The sequence below is a fragment of the Rhinoraja longicauda genome, chromosome 21, assembly GCF_053455715.1.
Source record: "Rhinoraja longicauda isolate Sanriku21f chromosome 21, sRhiLon1.1, whole genome shotgun sequence".
NCBI classification, from domain to species: domain Eukaryota; kingdom Metazoa; phylum Chordata; class Chondrichthyes; order Rajiformes; family Arhynchobatidae; genus Rhinoraja; species Rhinoraja longicauda.
This window is the reverse complement of record NC_135973.1, coordinates 27221164-27239335: the sequence shown is the minus strand read 5'-3', so window position 1 is coordinate 27239335 and position 18172 is coordinate 27221164. Positions and strand designations below refer to the sequence as shown.

The 18172-nt window shown below is 45.9% G+C and overlaps 1 protein-coding gene and 1 long non-coding RNA gene across 2 annotated transcripts in view; one reads left to right on the top strand and one right to left on the bottom strand.

The window, feature by feature from the left end:
* Positions 1-18172, top strand: part of LOC144604080 (cytoplasmic phosphatidylinositol transfer protein 1-like) — a 181761-nt gene that overhangs the window by 120531 nt on the left and 43058 nt on the right. The window contains exons 4-7 of the mRNA XM_078418171.1: positions 530-537; positions 14264-14335; positions 15716-15811; positions 17180-17335. Coding sequence (XP_078274297.1) covers positions 530-537; positions 14264-14335; positions 15716-15811; positions 17180-17335 — 332 coding nt within the window. The remainder of the gene's footprint in view (positions 1-529; positions 538-14263; positions 14336-15715; positions 15812-17179; positions 17336-18172) is intronic.
* The window catches only part of LOC144604081 (uncharacterized), a 43132-nt gene continuing 28716 nt past the window's right edge, over positions 3757-18172 (bottom strand). The window contains exons 2-3 of the long non-coding RNA XR_013548683.1: positions 13727-13787; positions 3757-3844 (exon numbers count right to left, since the gene is read on the bottom strand). This is a non-coding gene — a long non-coding RNA (uncharacterized LOC144604081). The remainder of the gene's footprint in view (positions 3845-13726; positions 13788-18172) is intronic.

The following is an 18172-nucleotide window of genomic DNA, read 5'->3' as shown; positions in this document are numbered from 1 at the left end:
TGCCTGAGGTCATCTGTTGTCGGTCCTGATTAGCCCTGGTCCTTTCTTGCTTCCTGTCCCCCATCCCCCCCAATCAGTCTGAAGAAGGGCCCCGACCCAAAACATCACCTATCTACATTCCCCAGAGATGCTACCTGACCCGCTGAGTTACTCCTGCACTTTGCGTGTATCTTTGATTTTCCTTTAAGTTGAGCTCCAGTGGACAGAATGCTTCTATGTTGTAACCCAGCTTCTAAATGGAAAACGCTCTGCCATTCTTTCTAAGGACGTTGCTGCTAGGCAACGGTGTTTTATTGTATTTTTTTCCATAAATGACTGTGAAGTCCTCTAGCACAGGATGAACTCACTGAAACCTAATTGCTCCAGCATTTCAACGTGAAGTGCGTTCACCCAAATGGCCATTGTTGGGAGCTTGGGGGAAGGGTGGAGGGGACTTGTGTTTGATTGCTTTGATATTGTTGTAACGATTTATTTTTCTTTTTTTCCCCCCCTCTTTCTGCACTGCCTCTATTCCATCCTTGGCAATCAGAATACACAGTGAGTACCTCCACGTATTATATTCTGTTCATCACTCTCACACAAATTGCAGAGCATGTACTTTCAACTCTAGGCTCTGAAGGTACAGTGTGGAAACAGGCCCTCCTTCCCACCGAGTCCACGCCGACCAACGATCACCCCGTACACTAACACTATCCTACACCCTACACACTAGAGACAACTTACACTTTTTACCAAAGCCAATTAACCTACAGACCTGCACGTCTTTGGAGTGTGGGAGCAAACCGCAGCACCCGGAGAAAGCCCTCTCGGTCACAGGGAGGTCGTACAAACTCCACACAGTCAGCACCCGTAATCAGGATCAAACCTGGGTCTCTAGCGCTTTAAGGCAGCAACTCTACCACTGCGCCACCGTGCCGCCCCTAATACTGAGTTACGTCCCGCATACGATAGAAACCGGTGAAAGGTGATCAGTTATCAGAAGCAACCTATAGATTAGTTGGAGATGGACACAAAATGCTGGAGTAACTCAGCGGGACAGGCAGCATCTCTGGAGAGAAGGAATGGGTGACGTTTCGGGTCAAGACCCTTCTTCAGACATTGTCAGTCACGTTGTAAGTTGGCCTTATTAATCATCGCATTCAAATTTTACTTGGCATTGTCGGCCCTCTGTGCTAAAATCGACAAGTTTGATCCAGCTTTCACCCTCTTTGGTCGACACAGTGGCACAGCGATAGTGTTGCTGCCCGACAACAGCAGAGTCCTGGGTTCGATCCTGACTACAGGGGCTATGAGAATGGAGTTTGTACGTTCTCCCTTGGACCACGTGGGTTTTCTTCGGGTGCTCCGGTTTACTCCCACACTCCAAAGACGTACAGGTGTGTGGGTTTAATTGGCTATGGTAACATTGTAAATTGTCCCTAATGTGTAGGATAGTGTTAGTGTACGCGGTGATCGCTGGTCGGCGAGGACTCGGCGGACCAAAGTGCCTGTTTCCACGCTGCATCTCTAAAGTCTGTCTAGTAATTGAAATCTACAGCATAAATATTGTGTCTTGTTTAATTTAATTTTTGCCTGAAAGCTGAGAGATTAAAGAGGGATTTAATAGAGGTAGGTACCTCCATATCATATCATATCATATATATACAGCCGGAAACAGGCCTTTTCGGCCCTCCAAGTCCGTGCCGCCCAGTGATCCCCGTACACTAACACTATCCTACACCCACTAGGGACAATTTTTTTATTTTTTTTATTTATTTTTTTTTTTTTTTTAACATTTACCCAGCCAATTAACCTACATACCTGTACGTCTTTGGAGTGGTTTCAGAAGTATTTAGATGAGGACCTCATGTAACAGGGAATAGAAGACTGTGAGGCAAATGGAGGAAAATGGATTTGTATAGAGAGGTTCTACATGGATAGCACGCATAAGGTAATAATAATAATAATAATAAGGTAATAAGCAGGGAATGTTTCCGCACTGTACGAATCGACAACACACTCTCTTACTGTGTGAACTAGGTTAATGGAATAAAGCACCTCACTTTCCACCTCTGCATATGTCAGAACTTTACCAGCCTACCAACGCACAGTCGTTACATTTTCATATCTACCTAATTTGGACACAAAATGCTGGAGGAACTCAGCGGGTCAGGCAGCATCTCTGGAGAGAAGGAATGGGTGACGTTTCGGGTCGAGACCCTTCTTCAGAGAGATTCCTTCTCTCCAGAGTGACCCGCTGAGTTACTCCAGCATTTTGTGTCTAACCTTTGATTTAAACCAGCATCTGCAGTTTTCTTTCTTACTTTTCATATCTACCTGATCGTCCTCTCCCCTTCCCCTCCCTCCCTCCCTCCCTCCCTCCCTCCCTCCCTCCCTCCCTCCCTCCCTCCCTCCCTCCCCTTCACCGCATCATGTCATTAAGCTGGAAAGAGTGCAGAGAAGATTTACGAGGATGTTGCCAGGACTCGAGGGGCTGAGCTACAGAGAGAGGTCGGGGCTGGCAAGGACCTCATTCCCTTGCAGTGCGTGAGGCCGAGAGGTGTACTTATACAGGTGCGATAAATCATGAGGGGAATAGGTATTGGAATGCACAGAATCTTTTACCTTGGGTAAGGGAATCAAAAACAAGAGGACAAATGTTTCAGGTGAGAGGGGCAAGATTTAATATGAACCTGGGGGGCAACCTTTTCAGTCAGAGGATGATAGATTATATGGAACAAAGCTGCCTGACGAGGTAGTTGAGGCAGGTACTGTAACCACATTTAAAAGACATCTGGATAGGAACATGGATAGGAAGGGTTTAGAGGCATATTGGCCAAATGCAGGTATATGGGACTAGCATGGGTGGGGCATTTTGGTCGGCAGGATTGAGTTGGACCGAAGGGCATGTATTACTCTATGACACTATACTCTTTCCCCCTCATCTACTTCCCCCTCCGCCTGTCCTAAACACTTCCCTGCTGCCCTCCGTTTGTCATGTGTTTCTGCTTGGCATTGATGGGTTGGGTAACTGAGGAAAACTTTTGTAGACTGTGAATTGAATCTTAGCTGCTGTAAATCTCTGCTACTTTCTTCAAGACAGCAGTAAACTACAGTTAACCTCGCGTCACAAATCAGGAAATGCCCAATGTCTATAATTAGATTAACCATCACTTTCTGGTAATGCAATTACACAGAATGATTATCTGTGATGATACAGATTAAAATGTTAAGTAACCTGCATTGGAAATTACTACAGGCAAATTTCAAGCAAACATACACATAAAAACACAAGTATGAAGTGGTATTTGCATAGGTTGTTATTACAAAAACTAGTGAAGGGGAAGCAAGAAAGCTAACTGCATGTGTCGGAAAGGCACTGCAGATGCTGGTTTACACTGAGGATAGACACAAAGTGCTGGAGTAACTCAGCGGGACAGGCAGCATCTCTGGAGAGAGGGAATGGCTGACGTTTCAGGTGGAGACCCTTCTTTAGACTGAGAGTCAGGAGAGAGGGAGACACAGAGATATGGAAGCGTAAGGTGTGAAAACACAAATCAAAGGGGATGCTTAAACACTTTAACTCCCCTTCCCATTCCCACACTGACCTTTCTGTCCTGGGTCTCCTCCACTGTCAGTGTGAAGCCACACGCAAACTGGAGGAACGCCTCCTCACATTTTGCTTGGACAGCTTACCACCCAACGGTATGAATAATTTATTTTCATTAATTTTATTTATTTAATAATTTATTTGAAAAAGGGACAATGTACATTAATTGCCATGTAAACAAATGTAAATGTACTCGAGTTAGCCGAGAGGCTAGTTTTCCATCGACAGTCCCTTAGCCTGATGTTGTTAGGCATCCTAGAAAAGAAATACAATACAATATGTACAATAGTTAAAAACATAGTACATTACCACACAAAGCAATACAGTTAATTAAAATGAGCAGGCAAAACCCAAACGGCAGATGTAAAAATCCAGTGTGAGTACAGTCTTAATTTAAAGTTTACATTTTTTTAAGTTTAAGTTTTAAAAGTCACATTCAAGTTGGATAAAACCAGCATCAGTGTTGACATTGTTGGTTCTCAATAAGCCATTTCTTGACGTTACGCTTAAATGAATAATGTGATGGGGAATCTCGAACTGATTGTGGTACTGAATTCCATTGATGTGATGCTCTGAAGGAAAAGACAGCCTGGCTAAATGCAGTGTTCCTGAATGGGATAGTGCAGCCCCCCCGATCTGCACCTCTAGTAGCTCTGCTTGCAGTAGATTTGAAGTTGATGAAACCAGACAGAGGAGGAGGAGCTAAACCATGCAGAATCTTATAAACTAAGCAGACATTTTTGTATTTGATGACATTTTCCCAGCTCGGCAGATTATATTTCTTTAGAATGTGGCAATGATGAAAACTGAATTTCTCCAAATTCCCTTGCATTCCCTCTCTCTCTCCGTCCCTCCCTCAAACTAGTCGTCCTGCTAGTTTCACTGTTCATATCCCTTCGTTATCACCTCTTCCACAGCCAACAATGACCATTAGGCCATTCAGCCCGTCGATTCTACTCAGCCATTCAATCATGGCTGATCTATCATTCCCTCTTAACCCCATTCTGCTGCCTTGTCCCCATAACCCTTGACATCTATGCCAATCAAGAATCTATCAATCTCCACCTTAAAAATATCCAATGACTGGGCCTCAACAGTTGGTTGTGGCAATGAATTCCACAGATTCACCACCCTCTGACTGGAGAGATTCCTCCTCATCATTGTAAAGGTACGTCCTTTAAATCTGAGGTTATGCCCTCCAGTCCTAGAGACTCTCCCTCTATTGGAAACATCCTCTCCACATCCACTCTATCTAGGTCTGTTATCATGAATGAATGAATGCTTTATTGTCACATGTGTCAAGTCACAGTGAAATTCTTTGCTTGCGTACCTAAGGTATGCAAACAGACGCCACGTCAGGGTCGCTTACAGAGTTGCAAAGTATCTCTGTTGTTTCCCCCCACCCTCCCCATCCTTCACAGCGGTCTCCCTATGCCGGGTCCTCCTTTGTTCCTGCAATATTTATATCTTTAAATGCCAACAGAAATGGCAATCATCACAGATAATTTCTTGATTTATGACAGATCTTTTCACTGTGCCTGAGGTGTTCATCTAATTTATGGCTGTTAACCACACTCAATTATCTCCAGCGATGCAGAACACATGGCCTGTGTTCCCCCAGTGAAACCTGCCAGTCATTATATTGTCTGTGTCGTTTGTATTTCTCACCATTTCAGCGCTCTGGAACTCTGATGTTGAACAGGCAATCATCTCAATCCATTCTAAATACACCTGAACTGAAGTTGCAAAGTATGCTCCTCGAGCCATCGAGTCTCGCAGCATGGAAACAGGCCCTTCAGCCCAACTTGCCCACACCAGCCAACATGTCCCACCTGCCTGCGTTTGCCCCATATCCCTCTAAACCTATCCTATCCATGTACATGTTTAAAAGTTTTCTAATATGTTGCGTTAGTACCTGCCTCAACTACCACCTGTGGCAGCTCGTTCCATACACTCACCAGCCTTTGTAGGAAAAAGTTACCCCTCAGGTTTCTATTAAATTCCCCCCCCCCCCCCCCCCCCCCTCACTATAAACCTATGTCCTCTGGTTCTCGATTCCCCTACTCTGGGCAAGAGCCTCTGTGATTCGACCCAATCTATTCCTCTCATGATTTTGTACACCTCTATAAGATCACCCTTCATCCTCCTGCGCTCCAAGGAATAGAGTCTTAGGCTGCTCAAACTCTCCCCATAGCTCTAACTGAAATAATTCAACAGCTGCTTGCATTAATTAATGCAACAAAAGTAATCTTGCACACACTTGCATTAGAGCTAATTCTCAATTATTCCAAGGCCCCCTTATTCCAAGGCCAGATCACTATAGCACAGTGGCACAGCAGTAGAGTTGCTGCCTTACAGTGCCAAAGTCCCGATTTGATCCTGACTAAGGCTGCAGTCTGTACGGAGTTTGTACGTCTTCCCATGACATCATGGGTTTTCCCCGGGAGCTCCGGTTTCCTCCCACACTCCAAAGACGTACAAGATTTTAGGTTAATTGGCTTTGGTAAAAATTGTAAACTGTCCTTAGTGTGTGTAGGGCAGAGGCGAAGACACATGCGGAATCCTGGCCGGCGCGGATTCGGTGGGCCGAAGGGCCTGTTTCCGGGCTGCATCTGTAAACATTTCATTAATTCCTATAACATTTGAAGGTTTCTGCTGACTAGTAATTTCTAATAGCCCACAGCCCTCTTGGTAGGATTGCAATAGCAACATAGAAAATAGGTGCAGGAGTAGGCCATTCGGCCCTTTGAGCCAGCACGGTAGGAATGTGGCTCTCAGGATTATGAGTGCAGACTACTCCATTACTGGTGTGGAATTGAGCTGCTGTGTCACCTCCACCCGTCAAATCTAATCGTTTTTAGTTTAGTTTAGAAATACAGCGCGGAAACAGGCCCTTCGGCCCACCGAGTTCACGCCCACCAGCGATCCCCGCACATTAACACTATCCTACACACACTAGGGACAATTTTTACATTTACCAAGCCAATTTACCTACACACCTGTACGTCTGGAATGTGGGAGGAAACCGAAGATCTTGGGGAAAACTCACACAAGTCACGGGGAGAACGTGACAAACTCCTTACAGACAGCACCTGTGGTCGAGATCGAACCCAGGTCTCTGGCGCTGCAATCACTGCAAGGCTGCAACTCTACCGTTGCGCTACCGTGCTGCCCTTAATAGACAAAGGATGAGGCTGAAGGCTGTGTATTTTCTTGTACTTCACACCAGTCCTCACTTGCTGAATCTTTGAACCACTCGCTTCTGTCCCTGTTGCTCAGATGATACTTGGAACACAGAGCTGTACAGCATTGGAACAGGCCCTTTGGCCCACAGTGTCTTTGCTGAACATGATGCCAAATTAAAACTGTGTAAGAGGGAACTGCAGATGCTGGTTTAAACCGAAGATAGACACAAAAGGTTGGAGTAACTCAGCGGGACGGGCAGCAACTCTGGTGAGAAGGAATGGGTGAAGGGTCTCGACCTGAAACGTCACCCATTCCTTTTCCACAAATGAAACTAATCCCTTCTACCTGTACATGATCCATATCCCTCCATTCCTTGCTCCATGTGCCAAACTAAAAGCCTTTTAAATACAGACGTAGTCCACCTGCCTCCACCACCTGTTCCAGGCACCCATCATTCTCTGTATAAAAAGACCTGCCCTGCACATCTGCTTTAAACTTTCCCCCTCTCACCTTAAAGCTAAGCCCTCTAGTCTTTGACATTTCATAAGTTCATTAGTTATCGGAGCAGAATTAGGCCATTCGACCCATCAAGTCTACTCCACCATTCAATCATGGCTGATCTATCTTTCCCTCTCAACTCCATTCTCCTGCCTTCTCCCCATAACCCCTGACACACGTACTAATCAAGACCCTGTCATTCTCTGCCTTAAACATATCCATTGACTTGGCCTCCTGTGGAAATGAATTCCACAGATTCACCGCCCTCTGACTAAAGAATTCCTCCTCATCTCCTTTCTAAAGGTACGTCCTTTTATTCGGAGGCTACGGCCTCTGGTCCTAGACTCTCCCACTAGTGGAACCATTCGCCCATCCAGGGAACACGGTCTGACTGCCCACTAAGCTTCTCACAATTTTAATAAACTTTCATCCCTCATTTTCCATTGCTCCAGAGAAAACAATCCAATTTTGTCCAACCACTCCATGTAGCTAATACCCTTTAATCCAGGCAGCATCCTAGTAGACATTTTCTGCAACCTTTTGGGACATGTTTTATCATGGAATTACAGTAGCCCAAGATGACGAGAAAATGAAAATGCCCCACAGTCAGTGACTGTTCAGGTACATAGTCAAGTCCGTTTACTTTACAGCCTTCGTTTGGGTGAACAATGGTGCTGCTATCTTCTCAGATTTCCATCAATCCTTGTTAATTCCGGGAGTACAGATTACCTTTGTTATAACAGACCATAGTTGGGGTGGGATGGTGTCCGTTATTGCAGATTGTCTGTTATAACCAAGTAAGGGATTCACTCCAACCAGCTCGCGGTCACACAATGCATCAACGTGTTGTTTTTAAATACAAAGTTCTTTTTAACAGCTTAAAATATAGTTTTGTTACTGCAAGCTAAATTTTCTGAAGGCTGTTTAGTTACATTGGTTAATGGAGTATCATAGTTCATATCATATCATATATATACAGCCGGAAACAGGCCTTTTTTCGGCCCACCAAGTCCGTGCCGCCCAGCGATCCCCGTACACCAACACTATCCTACACCCACTAGGGACAATTTTTACATTTACCCAGCCAATTAACCTACATACCTGTACGTCTTTGGAGTGTGGGAGGAAACCGAAGATCTCGGAGAAAACCCACGCAGTTCACGGGGAGAACGTACAAACTCCTTACAGTGCAGCACCCGTAGTCAGGATCGAACCTGAGTCTCCGGCGCTGCATTAGCTGTAAAGCAGCAACTCTACCGCTGCGCTACCGTGCTCCAACTTTAGATAGTTCCTCTGTCCCTCTCTTCCCCTCCCCCTTCCCAGTTCTCCCTCTGTCTTCCTGTCTCCACCTATATCCTTCCTTTGTCCCGCCCCCCTGACATCAGTCTGAAGAAGGGTCTCGACCCAAAACGTCACCCATTCCTTCTCTCCTGAGATGCTGCCTGACCTGCTGAGTTACTCCAGCATTTTGTGAATAAATATCTTCGATTTGTACCAGCATCTGCAGTTATTTTCTTACACATAGTTTAATAGAGGATCATCCTGCATAAGGGAAGCAATGCTTTCAGGTCAGGCAGCATCTATGGAGAAGAAGGATGGTTGACTTTTCAAGTCGGGACCCTTCTTCAGACTGAAAGTAGAGGGGAGGAAACTGGAGGTAGGAAAACGCCAGAACAAAGCAGAGTTGGCAACAGATGACCAAGGAAGGGTTCTTTCGGGTCCCCGCTGAGTTACTCCAGCACTTTGTATCTGTCATTGGACAAGTGTCGATTGAAGCAATTGATTGTCAATGTCAGTGGCCTCCTGCAGTGCAACTAGCAGCCTGTGTTCTCCAAGAGATCGTGGTGTCTGATTACTGTGGGGATGCTCTGAACACTAGAACCAAAATCCATTATGTAGAGGTCTGTAATAATGAACTGTACGTGCAAACTCCGCACAGGCAGCACAGGTTGGATTAGGGTCACTAGAGATATGTAGCTCCAACTCTGCCAGCTGTGCTGTACTTGGTCTGTTCGCTGGATGTCAATGCTATTGACAATACCGTCATTGATTGTCCAATCCCTAATGGTCCATGAACTGAGGAGATAGTTTAGAACCAACCTGTTTGTGGCTCTGAAGTCTCTTGCAGTCCAAACCAGACAAGGTCCTTACTGGAAAGGTGTTACTGAATTAGTTTAGTTTAGAGATACAGCGCGGCAACAGGCCATTTGGCGCACTTGGTCCGCGCCGACCAGCGATCCCCCCCAGTACACAAGCACTGTCCTGCACACTAGGGACAATTTACAATTTATTTTTACCAAAGCCAAATAATCTACAAATCTGCACGTGTTTGGAATGTGGGAGGAAACCGGAGCACCCGGTGAAAACCCACGTGGTCACAGGGAGAATGTACAAACTCCGTACAGACAGCACCTGTAGTCAGGATCGAGCCCTTGGTCTCTGGCGCTGTAAGGCAGCAACCCTATCGCTGCGCCTCTGTGCTGTCCTACTTGTGACATCTAAAGTATTATCAAATTTGTGTTTGCTCCCGGCATACTGTAGAATGCCAAGGATTCAGTATTTGTCTCCGCATTAGAAAGTGCAGTCACAACTTCATTGCAAAAATAACTTCACGTGTTCCTGGTGAGAGATTACTGGCTTGACAAGTTGATCACGTTGACTACTCCACGTTGAGAGACAGTGGAGGTGTAGACGGAAGAGCCATCTAGTTTATCAAAAGCCTATTACTATAGCCACCCATTCAATCAGGAATCTGCTAATATGAAGTCTCACGGTTCCCTCAGCGTCCTCTGATCAGTTGTCCACCATTGAATAATTATTTTCATATTTCAGACAAGAAAAATTTAGAAGAAGTCAAAAATAATCTTATGTAAGGAAAGACATTCCGCTGACTTTAAGACTTGGCGTTCACAAGCTTGTTTTAATTGGCTCTCTTTCAGTCCCTGCACAAGTTGTGCTTGAGTTAGGCACAAAATGCTGGAGTAACTCAGCGTGACAGGAAGCAAATCTGGAGAGAAGGAATGGGTGACGTTTTGGGTCGCTGCCCAAGCGAAATATGAGACAGCGCTACTTTTTTGCATATCTTTTATTCATTTTCTTTATCTCTCTATACATCATCGTCTATATCTCTCCCATGACTCTCAGTCTGAAGAAGGGTCTCGATCCGAAACGTCACTCATTCCTTCTCTCCAGAGATGCTGCCTGTCCTGCTGAGTTACTCCAGCATTTTGTGTCCATCACCAGTTCCTTCCGACATATTTCGCTGATGCTGAAGCTATTTCCTTTCTTGAAACCTGAGTTTCATTGGCCCTGCAAGTACGCATCAACCATCAAACAACCATTTACATTCATTGTACTCTACTCCCATGTTATTCTCCTAACATTCCCATTCGTTTAGTGAGGTCTAGTTTAGTTTTTAATTTTCATGTGTACTGAGGTACAAAGCTTTATTGTTGCATGCTTTCCAGTCCCAGAAAATGCTAAACATGATGTCATTAATCCCCACCATATCCCTCCACTCACCTTCGTATCTTTGCATTAGCCAATTAACCTACCAGCCTCTGGGATGAGGGAGGAAACCAGCAGTGCCACAGGTTGAAGGTGCAAACTCCACACTGCCAGCACCCACACTGGGTGGATCAGTGGCGCAGCGGTAGAACTGCTGCCTCACAGCGCCAGAGACCCAGGTCGACCCTGACCCCGGGTGCTGTCTGACTGGAGTTTGCACATTCTCCCCTGTGACCGCGTGAGTTTGCTCCGGGTGCTCTGGTTTCCTCCCACATCCCAAAGACGTGCGGATTTGCAGGCTAATTAGTCTCGGTAAAATTGACCCTGATATGCAGGGAGTGGATGGGAAATTGAGATAACATAGAACTAGTGTGAATGGGTGATCGATGGTCGGCGTGGACTCGGTGGGCCTGTTTCCATGCTGTATCTCTGAGCTAAGCTAAACTCGAGCTAAGGTGTGAACCCAGAGTCTGGTAGCTGTGCTGCCGTGCCACACTCATTCCACAAGTTTACTAGTGTCACCCTGTACTTTGTTGCAGCCCTCTCTGTTGTGTCTGTTCACATGAGGAGGGAAGTTGATGGGGTCCACCCAGCGATCTCAGTCTTGTTTGTGCTTCGGGAGAGTCATGGTCTTTCCCCACGTGAGAGAATGGGGCATTCTGAGGGGAAATCATTCACGAGTCCTTTGAGTTGATGAAAATAGAGAACTGTAATTTTGGGGGATTTTTTGTTTCAGAACCATTTCATAATAAGACGTGGTGGTAAGTTCATAAGTCAGAGGAGCAGAATTAAGCCATTCAGCCCAAAGAGTCTCCATCGCCATTCAATCATGGCTGATCTATCTTTTCCCCTCAACCCCATTTTCCTGCCTTCTTCCCATAACCCCTGTCACCCTGACTAATCAAGAATCTGTCAAAAATACCCACTGACTTGGCCTCCACAGCCGTCTATGACAATGAATTCCACAGATTCACCACCCTCTGACTAAAGAAAGTCCTCCTCATCTACCTTTCTAAAGGTACATCCTTTTACTCTAAGAACAAAAATATCGTCTTGATTCTATTTGTCGGTGAAGAATAAAAGAAGGGTCTCGACCCGAAAGGCCTCCTATTCCTTTTCTCCAGAGATGCTGCCTGACCCGCTGAGTTGCACCAGCATTCTGTGCCTATCTTCGTTGTAAACCAGCATCTGTGGTTCCTTCCTGCATGATAAAAATCAATCGCCTTGCAATGGTTAGTGTAGGAAAATAACTGCAGATGCTGGTACAAATCAAAGGTATTTATTCACAAAATGCTGGAGTAACTCAGCAGGTCAGGCAGCATCTCAGGAGAGAAGGAATGGGTGATGTTTCGGGTCGAGACCCTTCTTTTATTCTTCACCGACAAATAGAATCAAGGTGATATTTTTGTTCTTAGAGTAAAAGGATGTACCTTTAGAAAGGTAGATGAGGAGGACACCCGTCCCTTCTCTCCTGAGATGCTGCCTGACCCGCTGAGTTACTCCAGCATTTTGTGAATAAATACCTTCGCCTTGCAATGGTTTGTAATTTATTCCAACGTCATTGTCAACCCCTTAACCACAGCTGCCTCGAGATTTCCCCCAGGTTGCTCTGATGAATAACATGTGGACCCAAATTTCACATTGTTTAATTAACAGAATTCGCACATGGCTAGTAATGGGACAGGCCACCCTGTGAAATGTGGTGACTTTGGCAGTCACGCGGGCACTCAGCAAGCAGGGGAACGCGGTTGCCATGGAGAACTCCTGAATGAAAGGTGCCGTCTGGATTCCCGAGCCTTGTCGGCAGTATAATTAGAGAGCTCTCCTTTTGTTAAGCTTCTTGCAGTCGTTAAAAACCAAGAAATCAATCCCTGGTGCCTGAGATTCGGAGATGGCTGCACCGTTTGCATCGTGCCACTGCTGGATGTCGGGGGAGCTTAGCCACACACCGCGCGATCCCTTTCCCTCTTTCCACAGATTCACAGCTCTTTCCCTCCCCACTCTGCTACCCGCGACTGAGGTGCCATCAGCGTGGTGGCACTTGCTACTCCTATTAGTTGGTCAGCTCGCTAACGTGCCCTCTGGGGAAAGTCATAGTTACTATATAAATAATATATTTATTCATAAAATGCTGGAGTAACTCAGCAGGTCAGGCAGCATCTCAGGAGAGAAGGAATGGGTGACGTTTCGGGTCGAGACCCTTCTTCAGACCCCTCCCCCCACTCTCTCTCCCCTCTCTCTCTCTCCCCTGAGATGCTGCCTGACCTGCTGAGTTACTCCAGCATTTTATGAATAAATACCTTCGATTTGTACCAGCGTCTGCAGTTATTTTCTTACATGTAAATAATATATGTATCTATTATTGATATATTTCTATATGATATAAATCTGATTGGCAAATCATCTAAGTTCATAAGTCATAGGAACAGAATTAGGCCATTCGGCCCATCGAGTCTACTCCGCCATTCAGTCATGGGTGGCCTATCTTTCCCTCTCAGCCCCATTCTCCTTCCTTCTCCCCATAACCCCTGACGCCCATACTAATCAAGAGTCTGACAATCTCCGCCTTAAAAATACCATTGACTTCCAAGGTTTCAAAGGTCTTTTATTGTCACGTGTACCAATTAAGGTACAGTGATATTCGAATTACTTGGCCTCCGCAGCCGTCTGTGGCAATGGATTCCACAGATTCACCACCCTCTGGCTAATGAAAGGGTGAAGGAGAGAATATAAATGTCAAAGATTGTCCATCATCGTGTGACTTGACTCTTTGCCTAGTCTACTCGTGGCACAGTTGCTGCCTTTCAGCGCCAGAGACCCGAATGTAATCATGTATGGTCTTTCCGCTGACTGGTTAGCACGCAACAAAACCTTTTCGCTGTACCTTGGTACACGTGACAATAAACTAATTTACAGCAATTTACAGCAGCCAATTAGCCTACAAACCTGCACGTCCTTGGAACGTTGGAGGAAACCGGAGCACCCGGACAAAACCCACCTCCGAATGCTGCAGGAAAAAATAAATGAACTTGCATTAATGTTGCATCTTTCAAATCTTGGTGCATCATAGTTTTTTTGCAGCCAATGAAACTAGTCCATTAGCAGGCAATTTGTAACAACAAGCTCTCACAGAAAGCAATGAGTTAAGTGGCAGAATTCCTCAAAACAGCGGTAAAGTTAGTTTTCAGTCACATTTCAGTCTGCAGAAGGGTTCCAACCTGAAACGTCTTTTTTTCCCCCCGAGATGCTGTCTGACCTGCAGAGTTACTCCAGCACTTTGTGTCTCTGTATGTTATAAACCAACACCTGCAGTTCGAAGAAGGGTCTCGACACCCATTCCCTCTCTCCAGGGATGCTGCCTGTCCCGCTGAGTTACTCCAGCATTTTGTGTCCATCTGCAGTTCCTTCCTACACGGTAAAGTTAGTTTGTTAAGTGGAGTGAAGGCTGTTGAATTAATCCCTTTCTCCTCTATTTTCTTCCAGTGCTCCTTTTTGCCAAAATTCTCCATTTACATTGAGACAAAATATGAAGACAACAATGGATCCAATGATAACGTGAGTCCTTGTGCAGATCACAGCACGACATGCATCAACTCTGAGCTAACTGATTGTCCACACTGAGGATCAGTGCTTGTAAACCTGCATGCTCAACGTCTGCATTTCTGTGTTAATGATCCCAGGAATGAGTGGGTTAACATATGATGAGCGTTAAACATATAAAATTCTTAATGGGTTGGAGAGGCTAGATGCGGGAAGATTGTTCCCGATGTTGGGGAAGTCCAGAACCAGGGGTCACAGCTTAAGGATAAAGGGGAAGTCTTTTACGACCGAGATGAGAAAACATTTCTTTACACAGAGAGTGGTGAGTCTGTGGAATTCTCTGCCACAGAAGGTAGTTGAGGCCAGTTCATTGGCTATATTTAAGAGGGAGTTAGATGTGGCCCTTATGGCTAGAGGGATCAGGGGGTATGGAGAGAAGGCAGGTACAGGTTACTGAGCTGGATGATCAGCCATGATCATATTGAATGGCAGTGCAGGCTCGAAGGGCCGAATGGCCTCCTCCTGCACCTATTTTCTATGTTTCTATGTTTCTATGTATGAGTACACTGGGCCTGTACTCGCTGGAGTTTAGAAGGATGAGGGGGGACCTCATTGAAACTTACCGAATAGTGAAAGGCCTAGATAGAGTGGATGTGCAGAGGATGTTTCCACTAGTGGGAGAGTCTACGACTAGAGGTCACAGCCACATAAATAAAGGAGGTTTCCTTTAGGAAGGAGATGAGGGGGAATTTCTTTAGTCAGAGGGTGGTGAATATGTGGAAGTCATTGCCACACGAGGCTGTGGAGGCCAAGTCAGTGGATATTTTTACGGCAGAGGTAGATAGATTCTTGATTGTGCGGGTGTCAAGGGTTATGGGGAGAAGGCAGGAGAATGAGGAGGGAAAAGTAGATCAGCCATGATTGAATGGCGGAGTAAACTTGATGGACCGAATGGCCTAATTTTGCTCCTATCACTTATGACCGTACGAATTTAACAAGGATGCTTTTTACTGTACCTGGGTGCACGCGATAATAAACTAAACTAAACTAAAAAAAATGAGCCTGTATAGTTTTCATTTTAGAGATATAGGAGATACAGTGTGGATGCACCCTTCTGTCCACCGAGTTCTCTCCTCCCATTGATGACTCCCATCTCCAAAATTCCCCCTCCTCCTGGACCCTCTGTGCCGGCCTTCTACTGTCTCTGGAACGTTCTATTTCCAACTGCCGGCGTGACATCAAAGAGAAGCCCGCAGAAGGGTTCCAGCCCGAAACGCTGCCTGTCCGTTCCCTCCAGAAATGCTGCCTGACCCGCTGAGTTACTCCGACACTTTCACTCCAGATTCCAGCACCTGCATTTCCTTGTGTCTCACTGGTATCGTTCTCATCTTGCAGATTTTCGACTCTGACAAAAACCACATGGACCATGAGGTGTGTTTTCTAGACATCGCCTACGATGAAATCCCAGACCGTTACTACAAGAGCTCAGAGGTAAGTTCCTTCCACTCCCTGCTGCTGAGCGACAGAGGCTCAATGAAGGCAGAGCTGCCGTCCTCCATCAGCTGTAGAGAAATGGTGTACATGCATTCATACGCTCACGTGGTTGCTGTACACATGCACGCGTCCAGCACATGATGCACACGCATGCGGCATAGACATGCATTTGCATGCTACGTACATGCAGATAACACCCGCCATGCACACGCAGTCATCATCTGTTGGGGGAGAGCTTCAGAACCAAAGGAAAGTCACAGCATGGAATGAGGCCTTTCAGCCTAAGACAGCTGGAGGTTAGTCCCTTTCATGTGGCTTTTGGTGAGGGAGTGACAAGAGAATAATAGGTTGCCTTGAATTTATGTAATACCTCCCACATCCTCAGGATAACTCAACTGTGTCCAAATTCTAGCGATCTAAGAATTATGTCCTTTCTGAGATCTTTCTTCCTTGATTTGTACAGCATTGTATATTGGATTTTGGGTCAGACCTCCTGATTACTTATGCATCAGCTGCATTATGCTTTTTTGTTTGTTGAACAAGTAACTGCTGATGCTGGTTTAAATAAAAGGATACAAAGTACTGGAGCAACTCAACGGGTCAGGCAGCATCCTCTCTGCAGAAGGGTCCTTCTCTGAAACGTCACCTCTAGACTTTAAACTTTAGACTTTAGAGATACAGCGCGGAAACAGGCCCATCAGCCCATCAAGTCCACGCCGACCAGCAGTCACCCCGTACACTAGCACTATCCTACACACACTAGGGATAATTTACAATTCTACCAAAGGCAATTAACCTACAAACCTGTACATCTTTGGAATGTGGAAGGAGACCGGAGCACCCGGAGAAAACCCACATGGTCCCAGGGAGAACATGCAAATTCTGTACTGACAGCACCCGTAGTCAGGATCGAACCCGGGTCTCTGGCGCTGTAAGGCAGCAACTCTACCGCTGCGCCACTGTGCCGCCCTAACCAAACTATCCATGTGCTCCAGGAAGAGTCTGATGAAGTCCCAACACCAAAAAGCCAGCTATCCATGTTCTCCAGGAGAATTTTGAGAAGGGTCTCGACCCGAAATGTCACCTGTTCATGTTCTCCAGTGATGCTGCCTGAGCCGCTGAGTTACTCCGGCACTTTGTGCCCCTTTTCATGGTTGGTTGTTGGGTTGGGCCCATTGTAAGGTGTCACTGCATGTCTTTTCATGGTCTGTTGTTAGGTTGGGCCCAGTGTAAGGTGTCACTGCATGTCTTTGCGTGGTCTGTTGTTAGGTTGGGCCCAGTGTAAGGTGTCACTGCATGTCTTTTCATGGTCTGTTGTTAGGTTGGGCCCAGTGTAAGGTGTCACTGCATGTCTTGTGCCAACAGGACCTCAGGCATTTTGCTTCAGTGAAGACAGGCCGGGGACCCCTGAAGGAAGGTTGGAGGGACGAGCCCTCGCCCGTAATGTGCTCCTATAAACTCGTCACCGTCAAATTTGAAGTTTGGGGGCTTCAGACACGAGTGGAGCAGTTTGTGCAGAAGGTGAGTGTTATTGAGAGGACCGTGCCTGAGCAACTGATGGTGCTCGTTGCTGGGCTCCTTCTGAACATGTTTGTGACGTGCTTTTTAATCATCTTATCATGAGTTGTTAATTATCTCTTCTACTTATGTACAACTTCATATACTGTAGCGTACAAGGGTAAAAACAGTACATATTAAACCATAATCTGAAGAAGGGTCTCGACCTGAAACGTCGCCCATTCCTTCTCTCCTGAGATGCTGCCTGACCCTGTTAGGAAAAAGGGGACGTACAACGAGATCTGGGTGTCCTAGTGCATCAGTCACTGAAAGGAAGCATGCAGGTACAGCAGGCAGTGAAGAAAGCCAATGGAATGTTGGCCTTCATAACAAGAGGAGTTGAGTATAGGAGCAAAGAGGTCCTTCTGCAGTTGTACAGGGCCCTAGTGAGACCGCACCTGGAGTACTGTGTGCAGTTTTGGTCTCCAAATTTGAGGAAGGATATTCTTGCTATTGAGGGCGTGCAGCGTAGGTTTACTAGGTTAATTCCCGGAATGGCGGGACTGTCGTATGTTGACTGGAGCGACTAGGCTTGTATACACTGGAATTTAGAAGGATGAGAGGGGATCTTATTGAAACATATAAGATTCTTAAGGGGTTGGATACATGTTAGAGGCAGGAAACATGTTCCCAATGTTGGGGGAGTCCAGAACCAGGGGCCACAGTTTAAGAATAAGGGGTAGGCCATTTAGAACGGAGATGTGGAAAAACTTTTTCAGTCAGAGAGTTGTAAATCTGTGGAATTCTCTGCCTCAGAAGGCAGTGGAGGCCAATTCTCTGAATGCTTTCAAGAGAGAGCTA